Source organism: Convolutriloba macropyga, unplaced genomic scaffold (genome assembly GCF_964194025.1).
Source record: "Convolutriloba macropyga unplaced genomic scaffold, txConMacr16.3 SCAFFOLD_587, whole genome shotgun sequence".
Lineage (NCBI taxonomy): Eukaryota > Metazoa > Xenacoelomorpha > Acoela > Convolutidae > Convolutriloba > Convolutriloba macropyga.
In genome coordinates this window covers 25,293-52,760 of record NW_027451651.1, presented here as the reverse complement: position 1 = coordinate 52,760, position 27,468 = coordinate 25,293, and the positions used below count along the sequence as shown (strand labels likewise).

Genomic DNA, 27,468 nt, shown 5'->3' with positions numbered 1-27,468 from the left:
GAAGAACAATGTGTCTTATTGAACAATGACAGCTGCAAGCCCTCACCATCACGGATAGACAAAAATAGCTTCTTACTGGATTTCGAGTCTTAGCTTGGCTTTTGTGATTATGCTTGAACATCCAGAAAGTTTAGTATGTTTTTCGAAATTATAGCTCGGATCCTTTGGTCTGCTCGGATGTCTGCTGCTGTCTAGTTTTCTCCTCTTCAGCTTCTCTAGACTCTCTTGTCCTTTTAATGATCTCTTTGAACTCATAGAAGTCTATGTACCTGAAACAGAACGAACTCTTCTATCATGCGACACAGGTAACGCAAGATATTTTAATTCACGATTTTCCAGACAATTTAACAAATGGCTAATAATGATAGCAAAATCAGTTTATAGAATGAAGGGTGTCCCGCGTTTTGGCTCGTAATAACTTCACCCTCCATCATTGCACACGATTTTAAACTTTTATATAATTGGTATTAACATTAAAGAATGGCAATAGTACATAGGGTTTGAGTGAAGAATTTCGGTATCAACACACAAATTAAGGTATAGGTGGGGAGATTTTTGGTGTTAAAAGAATCGTGGTGAAAAGAAGTTGAATCTCAATAAAGCACCCAAAGAATGAGTTCATTTATTAAGGTACCAAAAGAGCGGGAGACATCAGAGAAGATTTTAAATTTGAGAATCGCATTGCAGATTAAAGATTCAAATTCTGAGCACAATCAAACCAAAGTATGAGCAAGATTTCCTTAATTCAAACCTTTCAGATAAAAACCGATCATGCACAAGTCTTACCCAATGACGGAGGGACTTTGTGAGCGTTGCAAGTCCAAAATTTGTCCAAAATGATAATTTGGTTTGTTCCTGCTTGAACTGATGATAATTTTGAGATTAACTAAGATTCCATAAAGAGATGTCTAACAAAGGAACTTACATTCTCAGAAAATACCAAACATTTCAAGAGGGAAAGTTTTCGTTCGCGCCATACATTACAATAACATTAGATAGTTTCAATTAAGGCGAACAAATTTAGTGTGTTATATCGTTCTCTAACTCAGGTATACCAACAGTATTGTGCTCAGAGAGAAAGAGCAATGTTTCACCACAAGTTACATGTCATTTCACCTTAGCCAAACTATCCATATCATAATGCCCAATAAAAAGGAACGATTCCTTTTGATGTCTACATTCCATATTTCCAGTTACAAATTAGCGTCGGCTGCTACAATCGCCAGATTACAGCGGTTCGACTTCTTTACACCCCGAATCATTTAATCTCCAATTTTCAACATATCTTTGCACCCCGACCCTGCCAACTTTTCGCCCCAAAACCCCTCTCCAAATCCCTGCACATACTTAATGGAAATTGTACCAATTAATTAAGGAATTAAAATTGGGGTGGCATGATAGAGGGGTAATTGTGGCGAGTTCAAATGATTGATGAAGGGAGAAGTGAAAGGGCAGACAACCCTTTACCAAATTATAATCATCTAGCACAAAAGCGAGGGGGATGAGAGGGTATTAACATTCGATTCTAACCCGTCGTTATTCTTGTCGTAGTCTCTCAAGAGTGAGTCAATGTGTTCCACAATTTCATTGAGAGACCAATTTCGAGGGTGATCTCTTTCCTCTTCCGCTTTCTTTTCTTCTTTCCCTTTCTCTTCCTCAGTTTTAGAACTGTGCTCCTACAAAAAATCCAAACCTCAGTTTACAACTATCAGTTTTCTTGCTTTTTCAAAGCCAACTGTTCTTATATTTATATAATCGTTGCTCAATCCGATTATGAGGAACAAACCTAAATTTGCATAATCATACATACGTAAAACGATTTCCTAAATTTGTTTCAGAACAGCTGACACCCGATTGACCCAGGCATTATCACAGTTTAATAATTTAACCTTGAATCAAATTTGATAATACTTTACATCAATTAAATCAATTTCATGCATAGTCTGATGAGAATAAAAAGTTTAAAACATAACCGACTAACGTTGAAGAATTGCACTCGAATGACTAGTGGGAGCTCTAATCAACTGCAACCTTCTTCGCTCCGGGGAAGGGTGGACTGTTAGAGGTTAATATACACTATGGTACCAAAAAGCTACGTACAGCAAGATTTCTGCTTTCAAAGCATGATTTGCGTTGAGGCGTGAAAAAAGGTGTGAAATTTAGAAGTTTTAAGAGAAATTTCATTCTCACTTTCTCCGCTTAAACAGAAAAGATGGTTAAACCGCTTTGTTCTTTTACCGTTTGCCAAGTTGTTACGCTAAGAGATGTCGGATTTTCATGGTCTAAAATACAAAAAGAACTCAACTTGAAATCAAGATCCAGTGCACGGTATGCATACAAATGTTACCTGAAAAACAACAGTCTCGAGGCCCAAAAGTCGAGCGGAAGACCCCCCAAATTGTCAAAAAATCAGAAATTAGTTGTCGACGTTTTGAAAGATCCCAAAACCTCACTCGAACGCATTCGAGTGGCTCATAACGCCTTCTCTTGCCACGAGGCAGTTTCCAGAAGTACAGTTAGACGAATTCTCAAAAAATATGGCGTTTTTTTGAGAAATGCTGCAAAAACAGTCAGTTTGAAGAAGAAAAGCAAGTGTTTTTGTTCAAAATGGTTAATCAATATGCTCAAGAAGCCGTTCTCGTTTTGGCAGAATGTTTTTACTGATGAAACAAGATTGCGCATCTCGAGCGACGGAATTGTTAGAGTTTTTTGAAGAAATGGAACGAGATTTCTTGGAAAAATCACAAAAAATTTGAGTTCGGACAAACGATCACTTATGTTTTGGGGTGCATTACGATCAGATGGACGCAAACTGCTTGTTAAGTGTCCAAACAAGCTTAACGCTATCGGTTATTTGAAAATTTTTAAGACTTACGAAAAAAATGCATTTCCTGGACATTATTTTTCAACAAGATAATGCTCCTGTGCATAAATCGAAGATTATTGGCAATTTCTTCCACGAAAACGAGTGAAAGGTACTGGAATGGCCAGCACACAGTCCAGATCTGAATCCTATTGAAAATTCATGGGCGATTTTGAAGCAACGATTACGAAAACAGACAGTTTTTTGGGAAACTTTAGAAGAAAAAGTGTATGAAATTTGAATTGAAATTGACGCAGACGTCGTGAGAAACCTGTATGAAAACTATACAAACCGTCTATCAGACGTTAAAAAAGCTATCGGTGTAATGACGCGTTATTAGAGAACAAATTTGAACTCAGAATGTTATTTTATTTGTTGTTTGTATTGCTTTTTAAACATAGCTGGCAGATTGCCAGAAAATAGCCGCAATAGATTCGTAGATCGGCCGTCTAAAAAACTAGTAAAAAAGACAGACCAAAAAATTCGTCTTTTCATTGAAGGCTGATCTGTTATATTTTGTTTAAAAATCTGTATAAGATATTGCTGCCTATTAGCTGATCTCAAATAACCTTCATTTAGAGTGACACACACCCATTTGACCTTATCTCTTTGAATTAAAGTAAATAAAAGTCAAATTCAAAGTGAGGAAGTCATTTTTGAGAGTGAGGTAAGTCAAGTGTGACCAAAAATTTAATCACGGGCGTGAACAAAAAACTCGCTCCACTAAGAGCGAAAAATGACGTCACACATGCAATTTAGTTGAAATTGCATGAGCGAATGAACAAAAAGTGGCTGTGACGTCATATGGTCGTAACAAAAACCCTGACGACGAAATAAAAAAAACCAAGTGAAGGCCAATAATAGCCCCAGCTATCGCTGTGCGGCTATTAAAAACTCTTTAGGTGTACGTAGCTTTTTGGTACCATAGTGTATATACACCACTATTAAGATAAAATGAAAAAAAGACCAATTTCGGCGCACTTATCATTTGACTTTTAGTATTAAATTGCCGCCAATTGAGTTCAGCTGGTTGAAATTGCGAGAGAATTTTAGATCACGCAAAAAGTCATGAGCGTAGAAGTCACTCAAAAAGGAAAAGCCAAAAAACGGTCAAGCAAAAATTTTACTTAAAAAAGACACGCACTTTTTACAATAACTGTTCCTCTTCGAGAGCAATTAAACACTAACCTTTTGTTCATTTTGCCCTCCTTGCTTGTTCCCGTCGGCTTGACTATTCTTCTGTTCTTCACCTTCGTGTTCAACCTTAAACAATTAAAAGCCTCAGAATAAGAAAAAGCTGTTGAATTTTCCCCGAAATGTCACTCCTTATGATACATACAGACCATTTATGAAAGCGTCAAAAAACCTGTTATTGTGTGCAAAAAATAAACTTATGAACGGAACGAAACCCAACAACTAAGCCTACTTAATGCGTGAAAAGTTATAGATAATAGTTTTCTCATTTAGTGATATTTAAACGTATTCAACATTACAAGTGAGCATCCATTTCTTTTTCAATATGGTTCCGCCACAGTCGAGGCGAGCGTGTAATTTTATTTGAAACCAACTTCGGATCTATTCTGCCTCTTCCCCCCTCCCATTACAATTTACTGTTTTAACGAGTGTAAAAAATAAGCACATGCACCTGGTGGATGTAAAAGTTATATATATGCTCAAATTTCAATAGTTATGATTTCAAATTTCAATAGCCTTTGCTGCTATCTAATATCAAGCTTCAGCTCTTTGTTAACAATAGTATACCGACTCATCATCCCGAATATTTGATAAACATAAAAACAACTGCACTAAAAGTTTAAAATGTATTATGTCTCAGCTTAACGTGTTCTAACTTAACGTGCATCCTGATTGCTTGGGTTCATAACCAATGCATCCAATCGTGGCAATCACAAGTCCAGGACATTTCCGAATGATCGGTTTCTCTGCATGGTCAAAAATGATGTGACTTATTAAGAACAACAATCGAAATGATCTAACGCGCAAGAGTATCGGAGACATGCTATACATGAATTTTGGGATCTATTCTGTTTCGGCTCCCCAGTGTTTTTATGACCCCCAGTTACAAATTAAATGTTGTTATATAGCACGTTACTATGTAAAAAAATAGCATGTGTGCCTGGGGGCGTAAAATATATAAGCCCACTGAGCTTGGGGGGGGGGGGGCAGATTGCCAGGGGGCAAAATATAGCTGGCAGATTGCCAGAAAATAGCCGCAATAGCTTTGTAGTCTCAAAAAACAGTAAAAAAGACAGACAAAAAGATTCGTCTTTTCATTGAAGGCCGATATGAGTAGTAAAATTTGGGGTGGTATACCGCACAGAAAATGTCTCCCTTCACCAATTAGTCTCGAACCCAATCATTTGGTGCTTTATATACCTTTTAGTTGTTTCTTATAGCTTTAAAGCCTAAACCACCGTACTACAGGAGCATCTTTTTGGCACATTTTTTTGGCAAACATATACCAAACTTCATCAAGGTTAGTTCATACAAAGTTCGTTTGTTAGCTCATTATTCACTGCTTTATCTTTGTGTTTGACATATTGCAAATTGACCAGTTTGCTTGATGTCCGTTGTGCTTCTTTGTCTTGTGTGCTCAATTTACCAAATCTTTATTTGGTGAAAATAAAAATGAATCCAAAACAATTCACCAGTAGACAAAAAAGACAATAAAATTTTCATTGTCTGATTCTCATTCATCACATTTTGTGATTTGGACTCGTCAAATCAAAACAACTTTATCTAGACTTGTCTAATGAAATCAACCCGAAATCAACCGTCTTATGCTGAAGTACGAAATACAAAATTTGAACCAAAGATTTATAATTTAGATGGAGTTGTTTTGCATTAATAAGAGAATTAAACAATATATAGTACTACAACAGTATTAGTGTATACACTTTCCTCAAAGTTACAAGTTTTCAATTTCTTGATTAAGTTTCTAAAGTTCTAATCTGATGATTCTCTGAAATTTATTAGAGGCATATCATCATCTGACGCCAAGTCAACAGCCTCGGGTGGGTTGTTTTCGCTCCCACTCTTTACCCTTTTGGTTGGTTTGATTTCAGCAATAGGAATCATTCGTTTAGTGATTCTCTCTCGTTTCGCTTGATTGTACTGTCTGTGGTAGATCATTAGGGCCGTAAATTCTCGCAAATGCATTGCCGTAAACCTAAGCTCCCACATATCTCCATTTAGGCAAAACTTCTTAAAGTAGAAGAAGACACTCAAGATGATGTCCTGGGGGTCAAAGTATTTGAACGCGAACCGGTAGTACGTGGTGTCGGAATCTAAATAGAAACAAAATTATCTAGACATTTATCTATCAATCCTATTGCTTACATCAAGCCAGCCATATACCGTTTTAAAACCTGTTACCCCCAACCTATAATAGACTACAGCATAGATGAAACAAATTATTACCCTTTATATCGCGAATCACTTCGCAGTTCTTACTGTCAACCCGCATTCGCTCGCAAGCGTTGAAGTTAACCACAATGCTCCCCTCACTATTGAATTTCCCCTCACTGATAACTTTCAATATGTCCGAATCAAGGGTACACGAATGCATTACTTCTGTGAAGTGGTGATCAGGCACCGAAACTGATTGGTTTAGATACCGTTCACTGTTCGCAAACTTGATCAGTGTGATCTCGATATTGCTCCCGTCCTCCGATTGATCTCGTGATACTCTAAGCAATCGCGTTGACGTTCGATATTCGAAGAAGTATCCTGCTGTACTTTCCATGCCTGACCAGTTTGATTCGCTTAGATTTTAATTTTGAGTGACGAGATGAATCGGTTGCTCGGTGGCCTCCTTTTATAGTGGTTATCTTTTGCGATAATTCTAATTGTTTGCATAAAATAAAAATATCTTGGCATTTTAATAGCTGGAGGATCAAAATATTCCGTATTCATACCTTGAGCACCCCATTGTGGCGTGATTTTTGATTACTTTAGTTAATAAGATCTTTTGGCGTGAACAAATTCTCCTTTGATGACACGAAAATGCGAATATTTCAATTATCTTAATTCAACTATCTTTAATAAATCAGGAACTCTTATCATTTGCGGTTGTCTGATTTCAATAACCGAGGCCAAGCTATACTCATAGGTTTTATTTCTCGACTGCTTAAACCTCTGAATAGTAACACTAATCTCTCTCCGACTTTCTCTCCTTCTACTGTGAAACAAAGATTGCAAAATATAATAGAATTCTACGAGGTGAGGGTTTTTGGTGTCCAAGACAAACTCTGTTAAAAGACTTTAGTTGTTTGGGATGTTAAAGAATTTCACGAAAACAAAATTATTGAAGGAATTGGGGTTTTAGGAAATTTAAGCCAGGCGCTCCCGAAGAGCAAAGCTCTTCCTTTTTTACCAAGAAAGAGGAACGAAGTTCTTCCTTTGCGTCTGAGCTGATCTTTTTTTGCGTAGATAAATTATCAAGTGTATGGTCAGCACCATACTGATTTCGGATTGCAAACGTTTTGTATTTAAAATGAATCTGAAAGGAGTTCTTACTCGTATCATCAATTATCACAGCTATCATTAATATTTTGCCTTTCTTTTTAAAATTAGTATAGTATGATCCCGCCGTTTTTCTTTGCGTCGCTCACTTCTCTTTAAAGCTGTTCTGCTTTAGTTGAATATGGATGGTGCTTGCAAATGCTCAAAGGTATCTTTAAATGTTAAATATGGAGCAAATACTCCTGTTTATATGATTAGACTGCCTCGCAAGCAGCAGGAACTTTATACCAAGAGAATTCGAAGAGTTGTGCTCTTCCTTATTTTGAGAGTAAGACGGGTGGAATTGACCTAAAATTGTACGCACTCATTAGTCATCCTGCCCATCACGGGACGGACCTTTTATGTCTTAAAAAATATAAACTAAACAAGACCTAAAAGAATGCATCAAATTTTTTGGAATATATCATTCACATTCTTTTAGCTCTTGTTTAGTTATATTTTTTTACTTGTAAAAGAGACTTAGGAGTTCAGTGTTCAGTTTTCTTGGTGTTGTGAGAGATCTGCTGGTTGCAAAAAGGACAGAATCAAATAATTTGATGATCAATGTTGATGATCAAATTATTTGGTTTTGTTCTTTTTGTTTCCTGCAGTTCTCTTATACCTCACCAAGGGTACTGAAACCTCCCTCTGGCTTTTGTCAGACCTGGCTACCTCTCGTCGAAGGGACAAGGCAGAAGTCGGGTGGAGGATAGTTAGGAAACAGACTCCGAAAAATTTCAGTTTTTCGGTGTCTGTTTCTAGACTATTCTCCACCCTCCTTCGGGACTAAAACATCAAGATGCTTGGCTTTTCACAGTTTTCAATAAACTGGACCCTCGCATCTTTTCTGGCGCTGTTCATAGAACAACGCCAGAGCCTTCCTTGTGGCCAAACTGCTACAAGGATTGCAGGATAATCGAACAAAAAATTGTTCCTTATCCTCTAACTAATTTTAATCAGAATTTCTTTGGAAGGCGTGTCTTGCTAGTTAAAACCTTGCCCGACTTAACTTAGGCATATTTTGTTAGTGACATCCGGATAAATCTCTATAATAAATTTTGGTTGAGGAATTATGGTGAAATGCGACTTTTGCAACGAAAACTTTTGCAAACAACAAGACCTTCTTACTCATAAACATCAAAAGCACTCCGAGCTTCCTGATACAACTTTTCGATGCGGTCATTGCCCAACAAATTTTACGCTTGCCAAAAATTTAGTACGTCATCTCAAGAATATTCATAAATATAATCGTTCGGTAAGATGCATCTCTTGTCAAACGTTCTTCGGTCTTAAAGAGGACTGGCAGAATCACTGCTCTGCCGAATATTCAGTTGTCGCTTCTACACGTAGAACTAATCCATCTGAAATACAGCAGAGCCATGAGTTTGTATTGGAGCGTGAGAGAAAAGCTGTGCGGGAACATTTTCAGTCTTTTCGATTGAAAATGACAAACGACTATAGCTTCGACCCTTTTCATTTCCTTGTGGATAACGAAACTGCCATTGAAGAATTTGTTAGCGAAAAGTTGGAGACTATGATTACAATTAAGTTTGGAATTTGCATTGAAGTAAGTTTCGTCAAGCCCTTAACAGACGATAGCACTGTCTGCTACTTCCACAGTCCAATGGAAAGTCTCTCAACAACTCTAACCGCTGACGAATATTATTCGCACGTCAATAAACTTTTGTCTAAAATGAGCGTTATCTGCACGGCTGGTAGTGGCTGGGTAATTGAAAAATTAAACTTGGTTGAACTAAAAATTTCGAAATTTGCGCCTCTTCGGGCTGGTTCTTATATCGCTTCGCCGCCAGAACTTGAAAATCAACGCAAGTCAATTCTTAACATTAGAAACTGGAAAGACAATCTGTGCTTCCTTTACTCTGTGTTAGCTGCACTTTTTCCGGTAAAACAAAATCAGGACAGGCCTCAAAGTTATCGGCAACACCTCAGCCGTTTATTTTACAATCCACGAAAAATGCCAATAGCTTTAGCAGACATTCCAACGTTTGAGAAAAACAATCATTTGAAAATCAATGTATTCGCGTACGAACAAAAAAAGATTTACCCTGTTTACTTGACAAAGTAAAAATTCCGCGAAGCGGTTAAATTTGCTTCTCCTATCTGAAGAGAACAATTGGCATTACTGTCTGATAAAAAACTTGGATCGTGTAGTGAAAGTTCTGCTCCGATCTCCCGCCACTGCGTGGTCGAAGAACAATATAAGAAAGTTTTGTGAGCGTTGTCTGCAGAGCATTGCAAGAGAAAAAATAAAACTTCACAAATCTCTTTGTGAGCACCATCAGCCGCAAGTTATTGAAATGCCCAAAGACGGATCAACAGTAAAATTTAAAAACTGGCAAAAGACTTTCAAGTGTCCTTTTGTTGTGTATGCGGACTTAGGAGCTCTTGATGTGCGCACGGATTCATTCGAATCCGTCAAGGAACTTATTGAAAACGGCCTGAATAATGGACGTGCTTCAAGTTGTGTTATCGAAAATCAGTAACTCTGTAGTTTTGGTGTTGTTCTCGTTGACAGCAGAAACTCTGAGGTCCGCATGGAAAAGTTTTATAGAGGCGAAGATTGTATTGCAGTTTTGATGGACACTCTGCGGAGCTGGGTCAAATGGACGGAATCGGAACGCCAACGCTTTCGATTTCTGAAACTATCGAATTCAAAAAAACGTGAGCTTATTGAACATTGGGCCAACCCCTGTTGCATTTGTCAAAAACAGTTTTTGGGGTGGCTCACAATGCGTGTAATTTGAAGGTTACCGTAGGATCTTTCCTCCCTGTTTTCGTCCACAATCTATCTCCTTATGATGCGCATCACATTGTCAAATACCTCAAGTTGAAGGATAACATAAATCTTTCGGCAATTTCAAGAACTGAGGAAACGTTTATTTCATTTTCGGTTCAAGTTCCGATACGTAGTTATATAAACAAATGTGGTGTTGAAAGAATTGTTCGGAACGAAACTCGATTTCTTGATAGTTTCAGCTTTCAGTTGATAGTTTCAGATGATTCTTTAGCGCAGACACTTCAAGATGATGATTTAAAACTTCTCCGACACCAATTTCAAAGTTATTCCAATTCCGACTTCAGAAAAATTAGGAGTAAAGGTCTCTTTCCCTACTCCTATTTGAAGTGTTTCGAAAAGTTTGATGAAATTGATCTGCCCCTTTCGGTGACGACTGGAGAAATACTTTAACAGGGAAGATAGATATTACGGAAGAGATGTACAGAAAAGCAGTTGACATGTATCATCTGTTCAAATGCAACTCTTTTGGCGACTATCACGATGCGTATTTGAAAAACTGACGTTTTCCTACTTGCTGATGTATTTGAATAGTTCCGATCTGTTTGTATTAAGGTATACCGCTTGGATCCAGCTTACTTCTATAGTGCCCCCAATCTTAGCTGGGATACGATGTTGGTAACCACCGAAGTTGAACTTGGGTTGTTATCGGATGTTGATATGCTTCTTTTCTGCGAAAAGGCGATAAGAGGGGGATTGAATGGAGTTGAGGCGCTTCGACATTTCCGGGCCAACAACAAAGATTTGCATAATTACAACAAGAACGAGAAATCAGTGTACGGAGCGTTTTTTGACGTTACTTCTCTTTATGGAGGAATCATGATGAAAAAGTTCCCAAAAGATGGATATCAGTGGGCTTAGTTTTCAAATATTGAGGAACTCATCGACACCTATAAGAAAAACAATAGTTTGGGCTATTTTGTTGAAGTAGACCTGGATTACCCAGCATCAATTCATGACGACCACTCTGATTTCCCCTTAGCGCCTGAAAAACTAGTAATAAGTGAGGAATGGTTGTCACCCTATAGTAAGAATCTTGCTGCGAACAGGACATCTGTTGCAAAGTTAGTGAGACGTTTTTTCCCAAGCAGCATTACATCTGCCATATTGAAAACCTAATGTTCTATTTAGAGCAGGGGCTTCAAGTACTGGCTCTTTACCGCGTTCTTCAATTCAATCAATCAGACTGGCTGCGCCCTTATATAGAAAAAAATACGACTATGCGTAAACAGGCGGCAACAGCCGTTGAGAAAAATTTTTACAAACTGATGTCTAATGCATTTTTTTGGTAAAACAATGGAGAATAAACGAAATAGAAGAAATATTCAATTTGTTTCTGAAGAAAGCAAAGCCTCGAAACTTACGTCGAAGCCAACCTTCAAATCTTTTCAAATTATTAGTGAGAACTTGTGCTCGGTATATTTATCTGTACAAATATAACGTGGGACAAACCAACGCCTGTTGGAGCAGCGATCCTGGATCTTTCAAAGCTTGCTCTATACAATTTTCATTATAACGATATGAGACCTAGATACGGCAAGCGAATTTGTGTTACGTATAAAGACACTGACTCGCTTCTCTATCGCGTAGAAACTGAGGATCTCTACAGACATGCAAGATTTCAAGCACTTACTGGATCTTAGTGACTACACAGCTTCGCATCCTCTCTTTGATTCAACAAATAAAAAGGTTCCTTTAACAATGACGGATGAGTTAAACGGGGCAGTTTTAGAAGAAAGCGTAATCTTGCGGTCCAAAATGTACAGTATCAAATTTACGAGTGGTGTTAAGCAAAGTGCAAAAGGTGTTCAAAAAGTCCTGAAAAAAACTCTGCATCAGGAGAAATACCTGGAATGTCTTCAAAGTGGTATCAGCAGCCGCGCACCAATGACAAGAATTCATTCATCCAATCATCAGATCAAAGTTACAACAACAAATAAAACGGCTCTAAGTTGTTTCGATGACAAACTATTTATACTTGCAAATGGCGTAGATACACTTCCTTACGGACATTATAGCCTACAGCAGAATCCTCAATTTTTGCCGAGCAGCTCAAGACCTAGCTCTGATGGTTGTGCTGATGTTGTTGACGATGACGACAGCTGCGACTCGACTGATGAAGAGGAGCAGTTTACCGAGTTTAGGGAACTGTCATCCTTTGATTTGGATTCGGTGTCCGGAAGTTCTCCATCAAGCTCCTCCTTTGGTTATGGTTATTTTACTTTGTTTTATTTGAATTATAGGTTTCTAATTTCGTTGTGTTTTAGCCCCACCTAATCCCGGGTTTTTTCCGCGAGAATATGATGAACAGGAGGCAGTAGTGAATTGGAGCGATCTCAGTGACCAAGACGATGATTGTCGTGAGATAGAGGGCTGGAGGAACCCTTTGATTCTTGATGAAGCCGAGGACTGCAATGCACAGGATTGTTTATCGGTTCAAAGTGTTGTTGATGACGACGGGGATAATTGTGATGAGAGTTATTTTGAATCAGTGCCTCCCAAGCGATCTCGGATGATTGTTCAATACTCAGATTCAGAATAATTTTTGTGGGTTAAAATTTTATTACAAAAATTTCAAAGTATAGTTTGACTGCAGTTTGGTATTAAAATATCTTATCAAATTTAATTCGTTACTCAATCCAATATTTTTACTGCTGTTTCAAGGGTTAGTTTTAACTGCTTCGTTGCCTTGAGGCGGTCGCTTGCGTTTCCGTAATAGGCATGCCCTACCTTTTCAAAAACTTTTAATGCTGCGTATGTACAGTAGAGTCCACACAGGTTGGAGGAGGGAGATTGCGGGTGAGGGGGAGAAGCAGTCTCATGTATGGTATACTTAGCGGAGTTATCAGAGTAAAGCAAACCCAATCTTTTATAGAAATCTATAAAGAAACTCAATGGAATGTCGAGGCTATTCCAAATTCTGATGTTAACTAATGATTTGTTTCTTTTTCCGTTGCCTGTCTATAGTAGATACAAATGAGCTTCTTGCAACAAGCAGTATCCAGTGAGTTCCCTTTAGTTTAACAGGTGAAGTGTTAATTATCTGAAAACGTGGCCCCCTTTTCTATTCTTGGGAAATTGTCCGCTGACCAGACACCTCCAAAAGAAAATTTGAGCAGGCGAAAATTTCTCACAATGTTTTTTAAGCTGACATTATCCATTGAATATTGTTTGGTTCTTGGAAACGTTCCTTTTTGCATCAATGAACACTTGACTGAAGCGTTCTCCAATCATAAAGAGCTCAACTGCTTCTGGAAGAGCCTGAGAGAAGAATAATTTGAGAAAAATAGGTGCTCCTGTTAGTTCCGGGAATAATGTAAGGTTTTTTGATGCCTCCTGTGATGTCAAATCAAAAGTCACAATAAATTTGTTTGCAAAATCTTCTAGAGAAATTTTGTTTCCACCGTTTTTGAAGCCGAGTGCTGAGAGACTGTTGTGATACATACGAACATTGCTCTCGGTGTCTATTGGAGTGCCTGCTATTGGTAAACCGTTACCGCGTATAATTTCAATTCTTTTTAAATCGTATTTATTGTACAAAAAAGGATTTGAGTTCATTGAACCTCTGAACTTGTCGTTTGCCACCATGCACAATGTTAGTCGCCTGATGGGTTCCGTACCAAATATGGACTCTTTGACAAAAGAATTTTGCCCCGACTGCATTATAAAAATCTTGCATAGGGATTCGATGTAAGGATATCTCGCTGGGGCTGTAAGCAATGCTCTCTCAATGGAAAGCCGAACAGACTCAGTTACGGTTATTTTGCGAACAAATAATGAAGATTTTTCTATAACTGCTGTGAACAACTGGTCAGCGTCATCGCCTAATCTTATCCAGCTAAATTCGTTGCTACCGCGATAAAGTTTAATTCGAATATCGACTTCCGGTATCATCAGTTTTTCACAGCTGAAAAAAATCTACATAAAGGGATCCGTAAAGACTGGAGACATATTCTGCTTCCAAGGTAGATTTCATTCGTTTCTGAAGCCATTCAGATTTATTGGCATCAGAGGAGGGTTCGGGATCGTAACAGTAACCTTGACAGGCCGCCCATGTCTCCTTACTATCGCTGTTTGTTGTCAGCTCAGTCTCGAGAAATGCACGATGATTATAACTGTTGTTGCTGTCAGAGATCAGAATTCCATTAGCATATACTTCAACTTGAGAAAGCAGACTATGGAGTGTGTTGTTTGCAAACACGACTTTGCTAGCATCATTTATTTTCACGCGATCTTTCCCTTCTGCTGTATAAATTGCTACTTGAAGCCCCAATTGTATGTAGTTAAGGTCCAGGCAATTGCGTTGGTCTCCACTGATTAAAAAGTCCAATGTGGGCCCTCTTGAATCCACTTGTGGGTAAATTTCTTGATCAAATCCACTCTCATAGTTAACTAGAACATTGGGTTTTTCAAAAAAATCAAGAGCTGTATGGGGTACTGGATTTGCAATATCGTTTGCTGGGCTCGTAAACTCGACCATTTTTAGTACCGTATGTTTGATAAAATATCTTTTCGACTGCGTTTGGGTTTTGTTTCTTAAGAAATGGTCGTACTCGCTCGTCGCTTTTGTGCCAAGATGTTTTTATCTGCTGTTTGTTTGCTGATAAGAGTGTTTGTTTAGGATGACTCCCGCCGGTCGGCCGGCGAGCGGGCGGAACGGCAGCGCGGATTCGCCCGCGCGACGCGGCTGTTTTTCGCCCCCGCGCGTGCGGCGATCGCGTTCCTGCGACGGTGTCTGCTATGCTTTTAGAAAGTGATTTCTTGATAGAAGTTTTTGCTACCGTTTTCAGCCGCTTCTTTCCTGATATTATTTCTCCAATCTCAGGGATTGCAGCGCTCACCAAATTCCATCCAACTGTTTTAGCAAAAGGAAGCGCATACTTTCTCAAAAGTGGTAATGTGCATCGACCAATTCTCACCGCGAGGGCGCCAAGGTCAGCGGCGCCTGAACCAAATTGCCTTGCGGGGCCACCGTGTGTAACATAGTTGTCTTGATTTCTCGCAATTTGTGCGTCATAGTGTGCGTCCATTATTCAATATTGATTCGTAGCGACTGGTTTTACCGTCGGCTGTAGGAAGAATGATTTAATGAGGTAAAAATTGAAATTGTAGTGTTAGCCAACTGCGACCGATTGATAGAAATGGCATTAATTGGCCTGTTTCGTCGCGAACTGTTATGGTTATTGATTGAAATGATGACTTCACAACCGGTTTCCACTGCAGGTTGGAGAAAGAATGATGACATATGACTGGTGTGTTTTCATTCTTGTTGGTAACTTTTGTTAGGGGTACGGATCTAAGAAGTGAAGTGAGAGTGCTTCCCAGAATTTCATCTTGGATGAGATCACACTAAACAAACGTCATATGTCGCCCACCGAGTAGGTCGATTGGATTTTTAGGCTCGACTCCTAGTTTCAGGAGACTGGTTCCGAGAATGTTTTGAAGGTCAGTAGAAAGAAGTTCAATACTAGATGGACCTTTTGCTCTGTTTGATTCATCTCCCTCTGTTTGCTCTCCTTCGCTTGTGGCCGTTTGATAATATTCTGTTGATAGGATACCGCTCATGTTGTCTGTGGACAATAGTTTTAGCTTTTGACTATGACTCGACACGCTCCATTTCATTGGCGAAAACTCTCGTTTACTTCCAAAGGATTTAGAAAAAATCTTTGTCATTAAGTGGTCAAGAGTTGGGTAATAGCCAGCTCCAATTTTGATTCTCAAGTTTCAAGCTTTTTGAAAAGTTGTGGCTGCGTTGGTTGTTCCATGGTGACGGCGGCGACGACCTATTCCGACGTATAATTCGTCAGCACTTGTTGGTTCTATTGACTCGTCGTCGTCGTTGCTGTCGGCTGAATCTGAACGTTCATTTTGAAGTTGGTGAAGCGGTATAATTCCTTGCGTTACATTTTTGAATTTTGCTGGCCATGAGATTTCTACCAACGCCACTTGCCATTGACCGAATTTTTTGTTGAGGCCAATTGATCTGGGGAGCAAGTTGGTGAAAGATGACATTGTGTTTCCGGGATAGGTGTATGTGGAGGAATTGGAGATCAAATTTATCGAGAAACTATTCGAGTGTTCTACACTAACCATTTTTATGCTTCTGAAAATTTTGTCAGCTCAGATTCGTAAAATCTGCCGTAGATTTGTTCGCTTGTCTCGTGGGAAACTAATCGATAGGTTGGAGGGTTGAGAGTGAGTATCTTATCTATTCTAAACATCTCATGACTGAATTGAATTTTGTAACCACGGTGAAATGTTTCGATGTTTCTTTTAATACGAACAGTTTCACCAACAGCAAAACGTGATTTCTGGATTTTATCGTTCAGGTTGAGTGATACTAAATAGCTTGTATGTTGCTTTGTGACGCTCTTTGGTGCAAGCCCTGTTGTCCTGTTCACTCGGGCGTTTAATACAGTTACGAAGCTCTGCAAGTTGTCAATGTAAGTGCTGGTGTGGTTTTCGTTTAAATATTTATGTATTAATGATTTGATTGATCGGATGTTGCGTTCTGCAAATGCATTCTTCTTTTCGTTTCTTGTTCGGTAAATGATTATGTCTTTTTGCTCACAAAGTTTTTTTTAATGAACCTACAAATTCTTTACCATCATCAGTCCACACTTTCTGGTTTTGCTTTGGATATCATGGTGACAAAAGCACGCCTCGTTGTTGAGGTGTACTTATCTTTCATCGGTTAAACCCGCAGAAAGCGACTCAATGTATCGACAGCCACTAATAGATAACGAGTATTCCTATTGTCGTTGGCTAGAGATTGCATATCAGAAAGATCTAGTGACCAGATTTCGTTCAACCGGTAGGATTGTACCTTAAGTCGTGAAAAACTGTGTCGCGTTTGTTTGAAATTGGTATATGTTGAGTTGTGTGTTAGGTAGTTCTCGACCGTCTGCCGTTTGAGTACAGTTTCCTTGATTAACCTGTTAATGCTACCATATGCAGAAAGATGATTGACTTCCGTGAAAAATTTGTAGTTTTTGTAGGTCCTTGTTGTTTGAAAGTGCTGTTGATACAACTCTTTCGCGCTTGCATTTGGTGCAGGTAAAGTTATAGCGGTTGTATTTGTTTGCATTAAGCAGCCCAGAGCATTGATTATTGACCCAACCACATATCGTGCAGTAATAAAGGGGCTTATTTTTTGTACTTTTTCCTAATTGTTCCTTGCAACTTCACATTTAATTTTCTTTTTTGGGCGCGGATTTTTCTCTACTCCGCCTAATATTAGAAGCAGTTTGATAAGTTGCGCTGATAAGATCTTCAAAACTTGGATGCAAATATGGAGAGCCATGTAGGTCTCTTGTCAGCTTTGGGCTTACTGCTTTGGCGTTTGTGTTTGCAATCAGGTGTTGTGCAATCTTTAATTTCTTTATCAATTCAAGATCTCCACTGGAAATTTTTTTGTTGGATGCTGGATAATGATCAGCAATTCAAATAGATTGCTATCTGATTGAGGGCCTCCTCTTCTGCTTTGTATTCTTCCAGTCTGCTTGTCAACAGCTAGTGTCTGAATTTTGCAATAGTTTGATAATTGTTTTGGATTTTTCAACTTTACCACTCGACATGCCACCTGAAAATAACTTCTACAATTTGTTTTACCTCGTTTCCGCTCAGATTCGTCTGAAGATGCTCATTGGCTAGCATTTCACGAGGTTCCTGATCTGATTCCTGTTTTAAGTTCTTTTTGTTTAATGTAGCTGCAACGCTCAATTGGGCTGCAATATCAGATTCATTTGCCCTGCTGTCTGATAGTAAAACTTCTTTAACTGATGGGGACTCTTGTTTAATTGTGTTGTTTGCGTTTAGCAGCTCATTGCATGTTTGTTGTGAACTGAGAATGAATTTTTGAGCGATTTATTTATTGCAACTGTTCATTTTCAAAATGACTCTGAATTGGCTCGTAGATCAACTTAACAAGCTGCAGTCCTTGATTTGATGCTAAAAGCTTTCGTTTCTGTTTGATTTTAACTTTCTTGTTGCACAGAACTGTAAGAAGGTTTTTGAATTTTTGTAATTTGTTCTCTTTAAGTACACTGTTTGCTAATGAGACATTTCCCTGAACAATGTTATATATACAATCCAGCAAAAATTTTATGAAATTATCATTTAGGTGAAGTATTGCGAAGCGCTTCAGAACAGGTTTGAAGTCTATAAGCAGTTTGAAAATAGTCCGATCATGTGAAATATTCATCAAGTTGAAGTTTGTTCTGCGAGATCTCTGAGCAGTAAGGGTGAGGGTCTGTCAGTTTGGAACACAGCCGTAAATGCTCACTGCATCTAGGATCTAGATCAATTAACAAATGACCAAAAGGTTCCTTGGTTGCTAATTTATAGGCCGATAAGACGAGCTTGCGGTTGCCCAGCTGACGGCCAAGTACATCAACTTGTAAGATATCTCTAGGATTCTTCTGCAAAAGCATATGAGTAACCTTGAGGTCAATGGTTTTTGAGTTTCGGCTCTTTTGATATAAGTTATGCTTCAGTATTATTGCATGCTGGTTCTTGTGTCGACCAGAAATGACTAAATGCAAGAACTCCTCCTGCTGGCTTGCATTAGTGTAGACGTCGTCAAAAACTATCAGTAGGCGAGCTTTATCGGGAGTAGAATTAATTTTGCTCCAGTCAAGTCCTTGAATAAAACTGATTCCTGTGCCCAAGTTATTGTGGAGTTCGTCATAAATTTTTTGCCAATGTTGATAAAGGTATATTATTTTGTCAAAGCAGGGGTAAAACAGTTTTTTCTGTTTTTTGATGAGTTCGGTAACCAATCGAGTTTTGCCTGAGCCACTGGGTCCTACCACCATCATCATCAACAAATGAGGATCAGTCACTATAACCTTATTCATTTTGGAGTTGGAATTAAACAACCAATACTAAATGCTAGCAGCGACAAAATTTCAGGGCGTTCTGTTGAAAATTTTGTGATGAATAGAAAACAGAGACTAACTGCTATGGCACCGAGTAAAAGAAAAATGTGTAAACTGTAAAAGACTAATGATCTTTCTATGCTTCCACATAAGTTCCACGGTGGCCTTTCTTGGTCGTTCTGATCAAATAAAATTTTGGTTGCAAAATCCAACTGACAGTCTGGCAAGTCATCCCTCATTTCTAAAATGTAGCTATTGGAGGTGGCTCTGGTGGCGGAATTTGGGCAGACTGTTGCGATATTGAAATAAAATATTCCAATAACTTAGATGCTTCTACTAGCAGCTCTACTTCAGATATTGTGAGATCAATTTCGGTTTGTACCAATACAAACTTTTGACCCACTTTTTTCCAACACTGTTTTCTCAAAATAATTTCTCGTTTGATGCTTGTCTGAGATAAATGAAGAGATGCAAGCTTAGATATGCGCAGTGTGAATTTATCTGTATCGTAATTATTCATTCAAAAGGGAAGAGCTACAAAGTAGGACCAAAAAACCAGTTTGAACAAAATCCAAAAGATAATTCCTGTAAGGTGTCCAAGAAGAAAGTGGCTTGGAATTTCCGACAACATGTAGACATACCCAGGTCCTATATCATATTGTTCCTTCATAAAGCCGTAAGCATTATGAAAAGCAGCATGTGTTCTCAAGATCTTTGAATTTTTCAAATAGCCATGCAAATTACTGTCACCAGGTCCTATCAACCCACCATGCGGAGCAAATTTGTTAATGATTTGCAGATCGGTGTTTGGATCAATAAACATCAGACAGCTAAAAACGCATTCTGTGTTCTTTCGTTCTTAGGAAACAATTTAGATACAATTTCAAAGTTGCTTAAAACTTTATTAATATCAGGAATAGTTATCATGAAAATGATTACGCAACAAACTGTTTAACAGAGTGCATTTACAGAAAACGATTTGCATAGAAGTTTTTCATTTATCTGCTTTCTTTTGTTTGTTTTGATGACTCATCGTAATTTTCCTCTTATACGTCACAACTTTCCTCTAATGGGGCATCCCAACATTCCCAGCATGTGCACTGTGCGTTGTTCATTCCACAATGAACTTCCAAATAAACTGAGTGGTCAGTTCTGTAAATCGATCCCCACCCAGTCGCTAAAATATCAATATAGTCATCCAAACTTTGTTTAAATGGGGAGTCGGTACTCTCAAGGCTCTCAATTTTTGCCAAAATTCTCCTCTGATATTCTGTCATGCTTGCAGATTCCAATCGTCTATTCGGGCAAGATCGTTCAATTTCCCATACTATGTCCATTGCGCTGCAACGCTTAGGTGATATGTCCATTACTGTATCAGCGTTTCTTGTGAACTGCTCGAAGATATCTTCTCGTCTTGTAATATCTGATGAATTAAATCGCAAGAACTGCTCATTGAAGGTCTGGGAAGCGCTTGTTGGCGTAAAAACTCTGGCTTTGATCTCAAAGAGGACTTTACTCTCATGACGGATATAGGATTTAATAATCTTCTCCATGTGTATTGGATTATCGTTTGAATAGACCACAATGTGTTGGTGCTCAAATGGTATGTCATTACACCATCTGAATTGCTGCTGTGTCTTTTGTGGCTCATGGTTAACAACTGCAAACTGCCATTCCGTAAATTGGCCAATCCAATGTGCTAGTTCTTTCGACTGAACTTTCGTGGTGAGGTTGCCCTCTCTTTGATCAACTTTGCGTCTTTTTGTGTTTAACTCAAAGGAAAACTGAGATGGAATTAGGACTTGAGCGCTGTAAACAATATATCGGAAGTTATCCGAGGTTTCTGGACTGTTTTTCATGGTTATTTTCGATAAATGCGAGAAGTTTACTTCTTCGTTTTTTTTATAGAGCGTTTTGTTTAATTAGGTCTGATAAAAACCCAAAACTGAGTTAGCTTTGATAAAAAAGACAAAAGTGAGATAGTTTTGTTTGTGTTTGATAAATTATAATGGAATCCAAAAGGCAACGTAACCCAGGTGATTATGCGTTTACGCGAGTTACCATCTGGGCCATGTTGCCTTACTTCAGTTTTATTGTTTAATGATTTAAAAAGAAAACTTAGTTAGATTATGTATTATTCAAGAAAATATTGCATGACTATTCAGCGAATCGCTTACCGCAATCGTACTATAAGTTTGTATTACTCAGCTTTCCCTTTAGCGTGATTTGGTCTAAGTAGTTTTGGTATCCAATGGATACAATGTAGGCATGCTCGGCAATGTAGGCATGCTTCCAGCACTAAGCTGTATGATTTTGAAGTTGGTTCGAGACTGGGCTGGGAGGGATCCTATTTCTGTGCGGTAGACCAACCCAAATTTTTCTACTGATATGTTATATTTTGATTAAAAATCTGTATAAGTTTTTGCTGCCTCTATTAGCTGCTCTCAAATAACCTTCATTTACAGTGACACACACCCATTTGACCTTTTCTCTTTGAATTAAAGTAAATAAAAGTCAATTTCAAAGTGAGGAAGTCATTTTTGAAGTCAAGCGTGACCAAAAATTTAATCATGCGAATGAACAAAAAAAAACTCTCTCCAGTAAGAACGAAAAATGACGTCACACGCACTTCAGTTGAAATTGCATGAACGAATGAACAAAAAGCAGATTTGAAGTGATTGTGACGTCATATGGTCGTAACAAAAATCGCAACGCCGAAATAAAAAACATAGCCGGAAGAATTCCGGAAGCGACTCGAAGCGTCAGAAGTTCAATAACAAAACCGTAATTGCAACGGAAGCCACTAACTTTTGTATTAAACCATTAACTCACTACCTTTCCAGGTCTGCTCTAAAAATTGGTGAAACTTAAACCACTGCCAACAAGAGAAACAAAATGCAGCAAAATTTTATATTATTGAAAACGTTTGGTAACTTTAAAAAATAATTAAGGTGGTCAAAAACCTGATAGTCTGAAAAAGCTGACAAGGTGATCAATAGCCCTCAAATAATTCATGATTCTAATCTGAAAAAGATCGCGAAAGCAAACGGCAGATAATAATCTTAGAAACTAAGTTAAATCTTTTCAAGAAAGCTCAAATTTAAGAATCAGAAAACACCTATAATTACACTTCCAATCCCTGCGATTAAGACAAAAAACAACACACACCTGCTCCTTGTTGTACATAAGCTAGACAACATGATTTCATACAAATTCAAAAATAAAATTGATCATAGAAAAAACATAAGCAGCAGAATATTCAAAGGCAAAAAATCGTTTAAATTAATACCAAGGCCGGAAGAAAGCTGTAGTAATTAGTCATAAGTTGACATTTTGGAAAAAGCTTGCTATCAAACACTCAGTACTGCCATAAGTTGAATGAAATCAATTGCAAATCAAAGAAATGACGAAAATCTAAGAAAGCTGACATCATTCATTTTTTACTACTAAAATCAATATACCGAAAATATATGTAGGTGCCAGGACAAAACTAGAATGATACTAACTAGAATGTAAATATGGGCACAATGTAAGGAACACCGTAACAAAAAGACATTCTTGATTTTTGAAAGTTAAAAATCGATTTGAAAAATTCAAAAAAAAAAACGAATTCATTTCATTGTTCAGCATTCAAGACATAGAAAAGATAACTAGTCATCTGATACAAAGATCTATCCTCCTGAAGAAAATTCTGCTTTTTCTTATCTATCCTCAAAAAATAAGAAAAAGCAAAACTCATAAATACGAAACATTGAAAGATTTTGCAAAAAAAATGGTCAAAGATTTTTTAAGCTAGGACTGCATTTATGAAAAAGTTTTAACTGTTTTTTTTTCAAAACTTAACGCCAAAAAAAGGTTGAATTTTTATTGAAACGAAATTAAAGTCCCTCATGTTGCACAAAAAAAACTATTTCTAGCAATTACAACCAAAATACAAACGAAAAACTGACGAAAATCGGAAAACTACCAAAATCGGATTAGCATATGTACAATTTTATGAAACAAAATTACATCGAGGTAGGAAGAGGCGTTGAGTATAGGAATTATCAAAGAGAAGTTGCCATATTAACTGATTTTTGACAAAAACACGGTTAAAAGATCTAAAAATGAAGAAATTAATATAAAAAATAGCCAAAAATTAACTAAAAATCAAGAATTATGTGCCAATTTTCAACTTGAAAAGCATTTTCAGGCTCTGCAAAACACTGTGGTATCAATTTCCGGGGTTGAAATTTCAATATAATATTGAGTAAAATTTAATTCTACAGGAAACCAAATTAAAAGCAGAAAAATTGGGCCGCTTAGACGAAAAAACGGCTAAAAACGTTTATCTGTATGTTGAATTCAGTCAAAAACTACTTTTCAGAGTCAAAAAGTCATTCACTAAACGCCGCGCATGATCAAAAAACTTCTCTCGCTTAGCGAAAATTTGTTCACCGAGACAACTTTTCTCACTTTCGCTTTTAGGTCAAAATGCCGCGTGAACAAATCTACTTACCGTAAAAAAAAAACCGAGAGAAAACCAATACTCCTCTTCGAGTCGTAAAAAAACCAAGAAAAGGCCAATAATAGCCCCAGCTATCACTGTGCGGCTATTAAAAAAACATTTCACAACCAATCTAATTTCAGCATTGTCATAATAAGTAACATACTTCCATGATGCTATGGAGTATCTCTAGTCCGTCTAGTCTAGTGTCACTGTCCATGTCGTGCAGGTAGAAGAAATGGAGAGCTCTCTCTTCCTCAGTCATCTCTCCCTCATTCAACTTTGCTATCTGCTCAAGGTGCTCCCTACAACCAGCATACATTCATTACTTCTCATTCGCAACCGACCATCAAAATCAACATATATAATGCGCAACCTCAGAAATTTTTTTTAAGAAAAAAAATTAAGAAACACTGAATTATCTGAGTATTTATAGACTAGTGTAAAGTTCCAGGCAGTGTATTTTATAGGTATTATATTAGATGAGTAATTCTTACAATATTACAAAAATTATATATTCAAAAGAGATGAACCGAATGCATAAATGAAAACAATCGACATACTACTGTTGAGAAAAACTGGAAAATGTTGCAATCATTGGCTTTATCAACATGATCTGGTGCATCACCATCTTCGATATGTCAAGTACATTGAAGAAAATTGACCAGCATAACGATGTACAACGAGCACGCATACATTACTTTTGACGGACTTTCGTGACGAAGTAAGACTTTATTTTGGTGTTTTTTCAAGACTTTAAAAAGGGCAACACAGCGGTTCTATTAGTTTTTAAACATTGCATTTGTGCAGATGCGTTTAACCAAATGAAGTTAATAATAGAAGCGTTTGAAAACTTACTAGAAATTGCTTCAAATCAGTGACGTCAACAGCCTGACCTGATTAATCGTTTCCCTCAATACGTTAAGTAAATTATAGGATTTCAACTTATTAAACTATTACATCACAAGCAACGGGATTGAAGATTACAATCTTCTACTAATCTACAGGTGATGGAAATCCGAATGATTTCAAACAAATACAGCAGACCTGATATGTTTTTCTTCGCTCCCATCCAGCACTCTACCACTGCGCAACTGTTCCAGTCTGATCTTGGCCTGATCCAGGCTTACACCCTCTTGAGAATACATCTGCTGCTGTTGCGGGTGGTGACTTCCACTAGATCCGGCAGCTGGATTGGGTTCTGGTGATCTGAATGTACAGATCTATACTTTAATCTGACAGATGTATACTTTAAAACCCAGCGAACCAAATCTAATATCTTGTCTTCTGGAGTCTTCGTCATTCTTTTATCTTGACACATAATAAATCTACAAGAAATAGGTAGAAATGGGGAGCAGAGAGACCACTATAATATCATAAAGGTTCCCATTTCGAGGTTCCCATTGTTGAGAAAAAATGTTAAGAAAACAGTTTAAAGGAACTGATCCATTGCAACAAAAGCGACGCAAATGTCACTGATGTCAATTTTGTTTTTTTTTTTTGGGGGGGGGTGAGGGGGTGGGTTAAATTTTTGAGGGGGTGGTTAAGTTTTTGTATTAACAAAATCTAAATTTTAACAACTGATCTGATAATCATGTTCCATCATTGAAAAAATGTGAACCAGTGATGACTAAATTATTCGAAAGAGTATATAATTTGCATCAGTAACTTTCTCACCTGTGATGGGTTCCGTGGGCTTCTACTTGAGGGGCGTTGCAGGTTAAAACGATGAGAATAATTCCACAAAACAAATGCAACATAACAGTTGACTTGGGGAACACCACTCGCTCAGATGCACAGGATGAAGTCATTTTCGGGTGTTGATTATTTCTGATTAGCACAACTTTGGAATTATTAATGAGGAGCTGCAACTCACGTAAATCGGAACACAGCCTTTCAATTGCTGATTGAGGTGTCACTACTTGTTTATCATTAGGTCACTAAAAACGGACGTTCTATAGCACGCTCCAATTTTGTTCTATTCAATATTTTGTACCCTTTACTTTTTTAATGTAATAATCACGAAAAACTAGACAAAACGAGTAGATCATATCACATGGGTTTGCTCAATCTATAGCTGCATCAGATTGCGAATAACTTACGAACGCTCCTTAAACGCGTGGCGGTTATATTAACAATACTATTCCGTTTTTTTTTTTTCAGAAAAAAAGCAATGCAACAGAGCTGGTTATTCAATTTAGTTAGGGCCACGATAAGAGCCAGCGAACCCGAAACTATTTTTGATGACCGCGAAACGACATTCAACGGAGCCCATATTTCCCGTAAAATTAGAGCAATATTTTTAGAAACAGAAAAGCGAAATAAAAAAATCATTATAATCCAGCACGCTGATGATACCTTTAATTTTTGCAGTGGAAAAACAATTTCCGAAACAAAATTACATCTTGAATAAATCATTGCTATACTCTCTCTTTCCATGTAAATGAAAGCAAAAACGAAATCATTATCTTTTGGAGCTCCTAAAAGGAACAAAATTGAAGAAATAGTTGTTATCGGATGTACAGTTCTCGAGAAATGGCACTGAAATACTTGGGAGTTTATATTGACAGTAATCTTTCTTTTGATGAAGAGGTTAAAAATGTACTAAGAAAAATGGCCGTTGGACTACAGGTCGTTAACACCATCAAAAATAAAAAAAATTCCTGAAAGCTCTTGTTTTAAGTCATCTGCATTACCCAATTGGTTTCTCAGGTCTTTAAAATCAATTATAGTTACTCGAAATAAACACCTGACCTGGGCAATAAAAGCATGTTTCAATAGAACCAAGTTTGACAGCACCACTGATCTCAAGACCAAACTTTCTCATCTTAAATGATTTCATCGCTCTTAATTTGCCAAGAATTTTTTTCCAAAAAGGTCGATTTCAGGCTCACAAAATTTACTAACTTATCTCCTTTACTCGAAAAAAAAACAAATACATCGCGTGATCAAACCCCAAGTAATTGCTAACTTCTCGTTAGAGAGCAAATAAAAATTTCAAATTATATAAAATCGTACATTGGGCCCCATTGGCCGATCACTTTCTAATGAAGGTACTAGTAAATGATACTTAGATGATTAGATCATCAATTACAAGAAATTTACAAGTAAATTATAAAAATTACAAGAAATTGCATTTTTTTGGAAAATGCCAATTTAACACAAATAAAAAAATGAATTGTAAAAGCTCTAGCCTCTTAAGACCGGAATAGTTGCCACTTTGAACGGATACATTTCACAGCAATTTCAAATCAGTAGTACAGAGTAATCATTTACATAGAGCAAGAAATTAAAATTTCCCACTTGTAAATGATAATTTCCAGATAATTAGACACAAATTAGACTATTGAGACTTGTTATAACAGGAAAATGATAACGCAAGAAAAAACTTTTGTTTTTCATTGTGGCGTTTAAGGAGGTTAACGTTCGAAAGAACTCTTTGAAATTCCGTCAAAAAGCACACATTACTGGAGCAATAAGGCTCTATGTTAGCTGCATTCTGTTGACCTTCAATTGAAGATCTGATTTTGAAGTAATTAAGGTCGAAGAGCTGGAAATCATTTTGACGTGAGGAAAATAGCTGTTTTTGTCCGACCTGCGTTCGAATAGAATCCCGTAGAGAATAAAATGACAAAAATGTTTTAATTTGGTCCGCCGTCTCCTTAGATTCATTCATAATGGCAAGGATAGTAGTTAAACAATAGTTAAAGAACCCTCACTAGAATAAACCCGAATACAGTTAGCAGCAGCAAGCATACTAAAAAAAAACTATAATAGCTCATCGTACCAACTTTCATAAATCAAGTCTGTGCCCGGTCTTTATCGGTGTATCCTGTTACTCACAATTTTGCTCTTGCAACTTAAACGTATTTGCACAAAACTGCTGAAAGAATTCTAAAATTTA

At 37.5% G+C, this 27,468-nt stretch overlaps 1 protein-coding gene across 1 annotated transcript; it reads right to left on the bottom strand.

Annotated features, from left to right (window-relative positions):
- LOC142356872 (uncharacterized) lies at positions 1-25,501 on the bottom strand. The gene is made up of 6 exons (XM_075408641.1): positions 25,242-25,501; positions 24,612-24,773; positions 23,731-23,869; positions 4,052-4,126; positions 1,531-1,676; positions 1-269 (listed from the first exon to the last, which is right to left on the bottom strand). The coding sequence occupies exons 1-6, from the start codon at positions 25,373-25,375 to the stop codon at positions 149-151; spliced, it is 777 nt and encodes a 258-aa protein (XP_075264756.1). The 5' UTR covers positions 25,376-25,501; the 3' UTR covers positions 1-148.
- Between the last annotated feature and the right edge of the window lie 1,967 nt (positions 25,502-27,468).

What these genes read in the sequence shown, in the direction of transcription:
- LOC142356872 (XM_075408641.1), bottom strand. Translation starts at nt 25,375, where the DNA reads ATGACTTCATCCTGTGCATCTGAGCGAGTGGTGTTCCCCAAGTCAACT. An exon ending in GCCCACGGAACCCATCACAG is followed by an intron (nt 24,774 to 25,241) that starts GTGAGAAAGTTA and finishes CTGTACATTCAG; the next exon opens with ATCACCAGAACCCAATCCAG. An exon ending in TACTCCATAGCATCATGGAA is followed by an intron (nt 4,127 to 23,730) that starts GTATGTTACTTA and finishes TAATTGTTTAAG; the next exon opens with GTTGAACACGAAGGTGAAGA.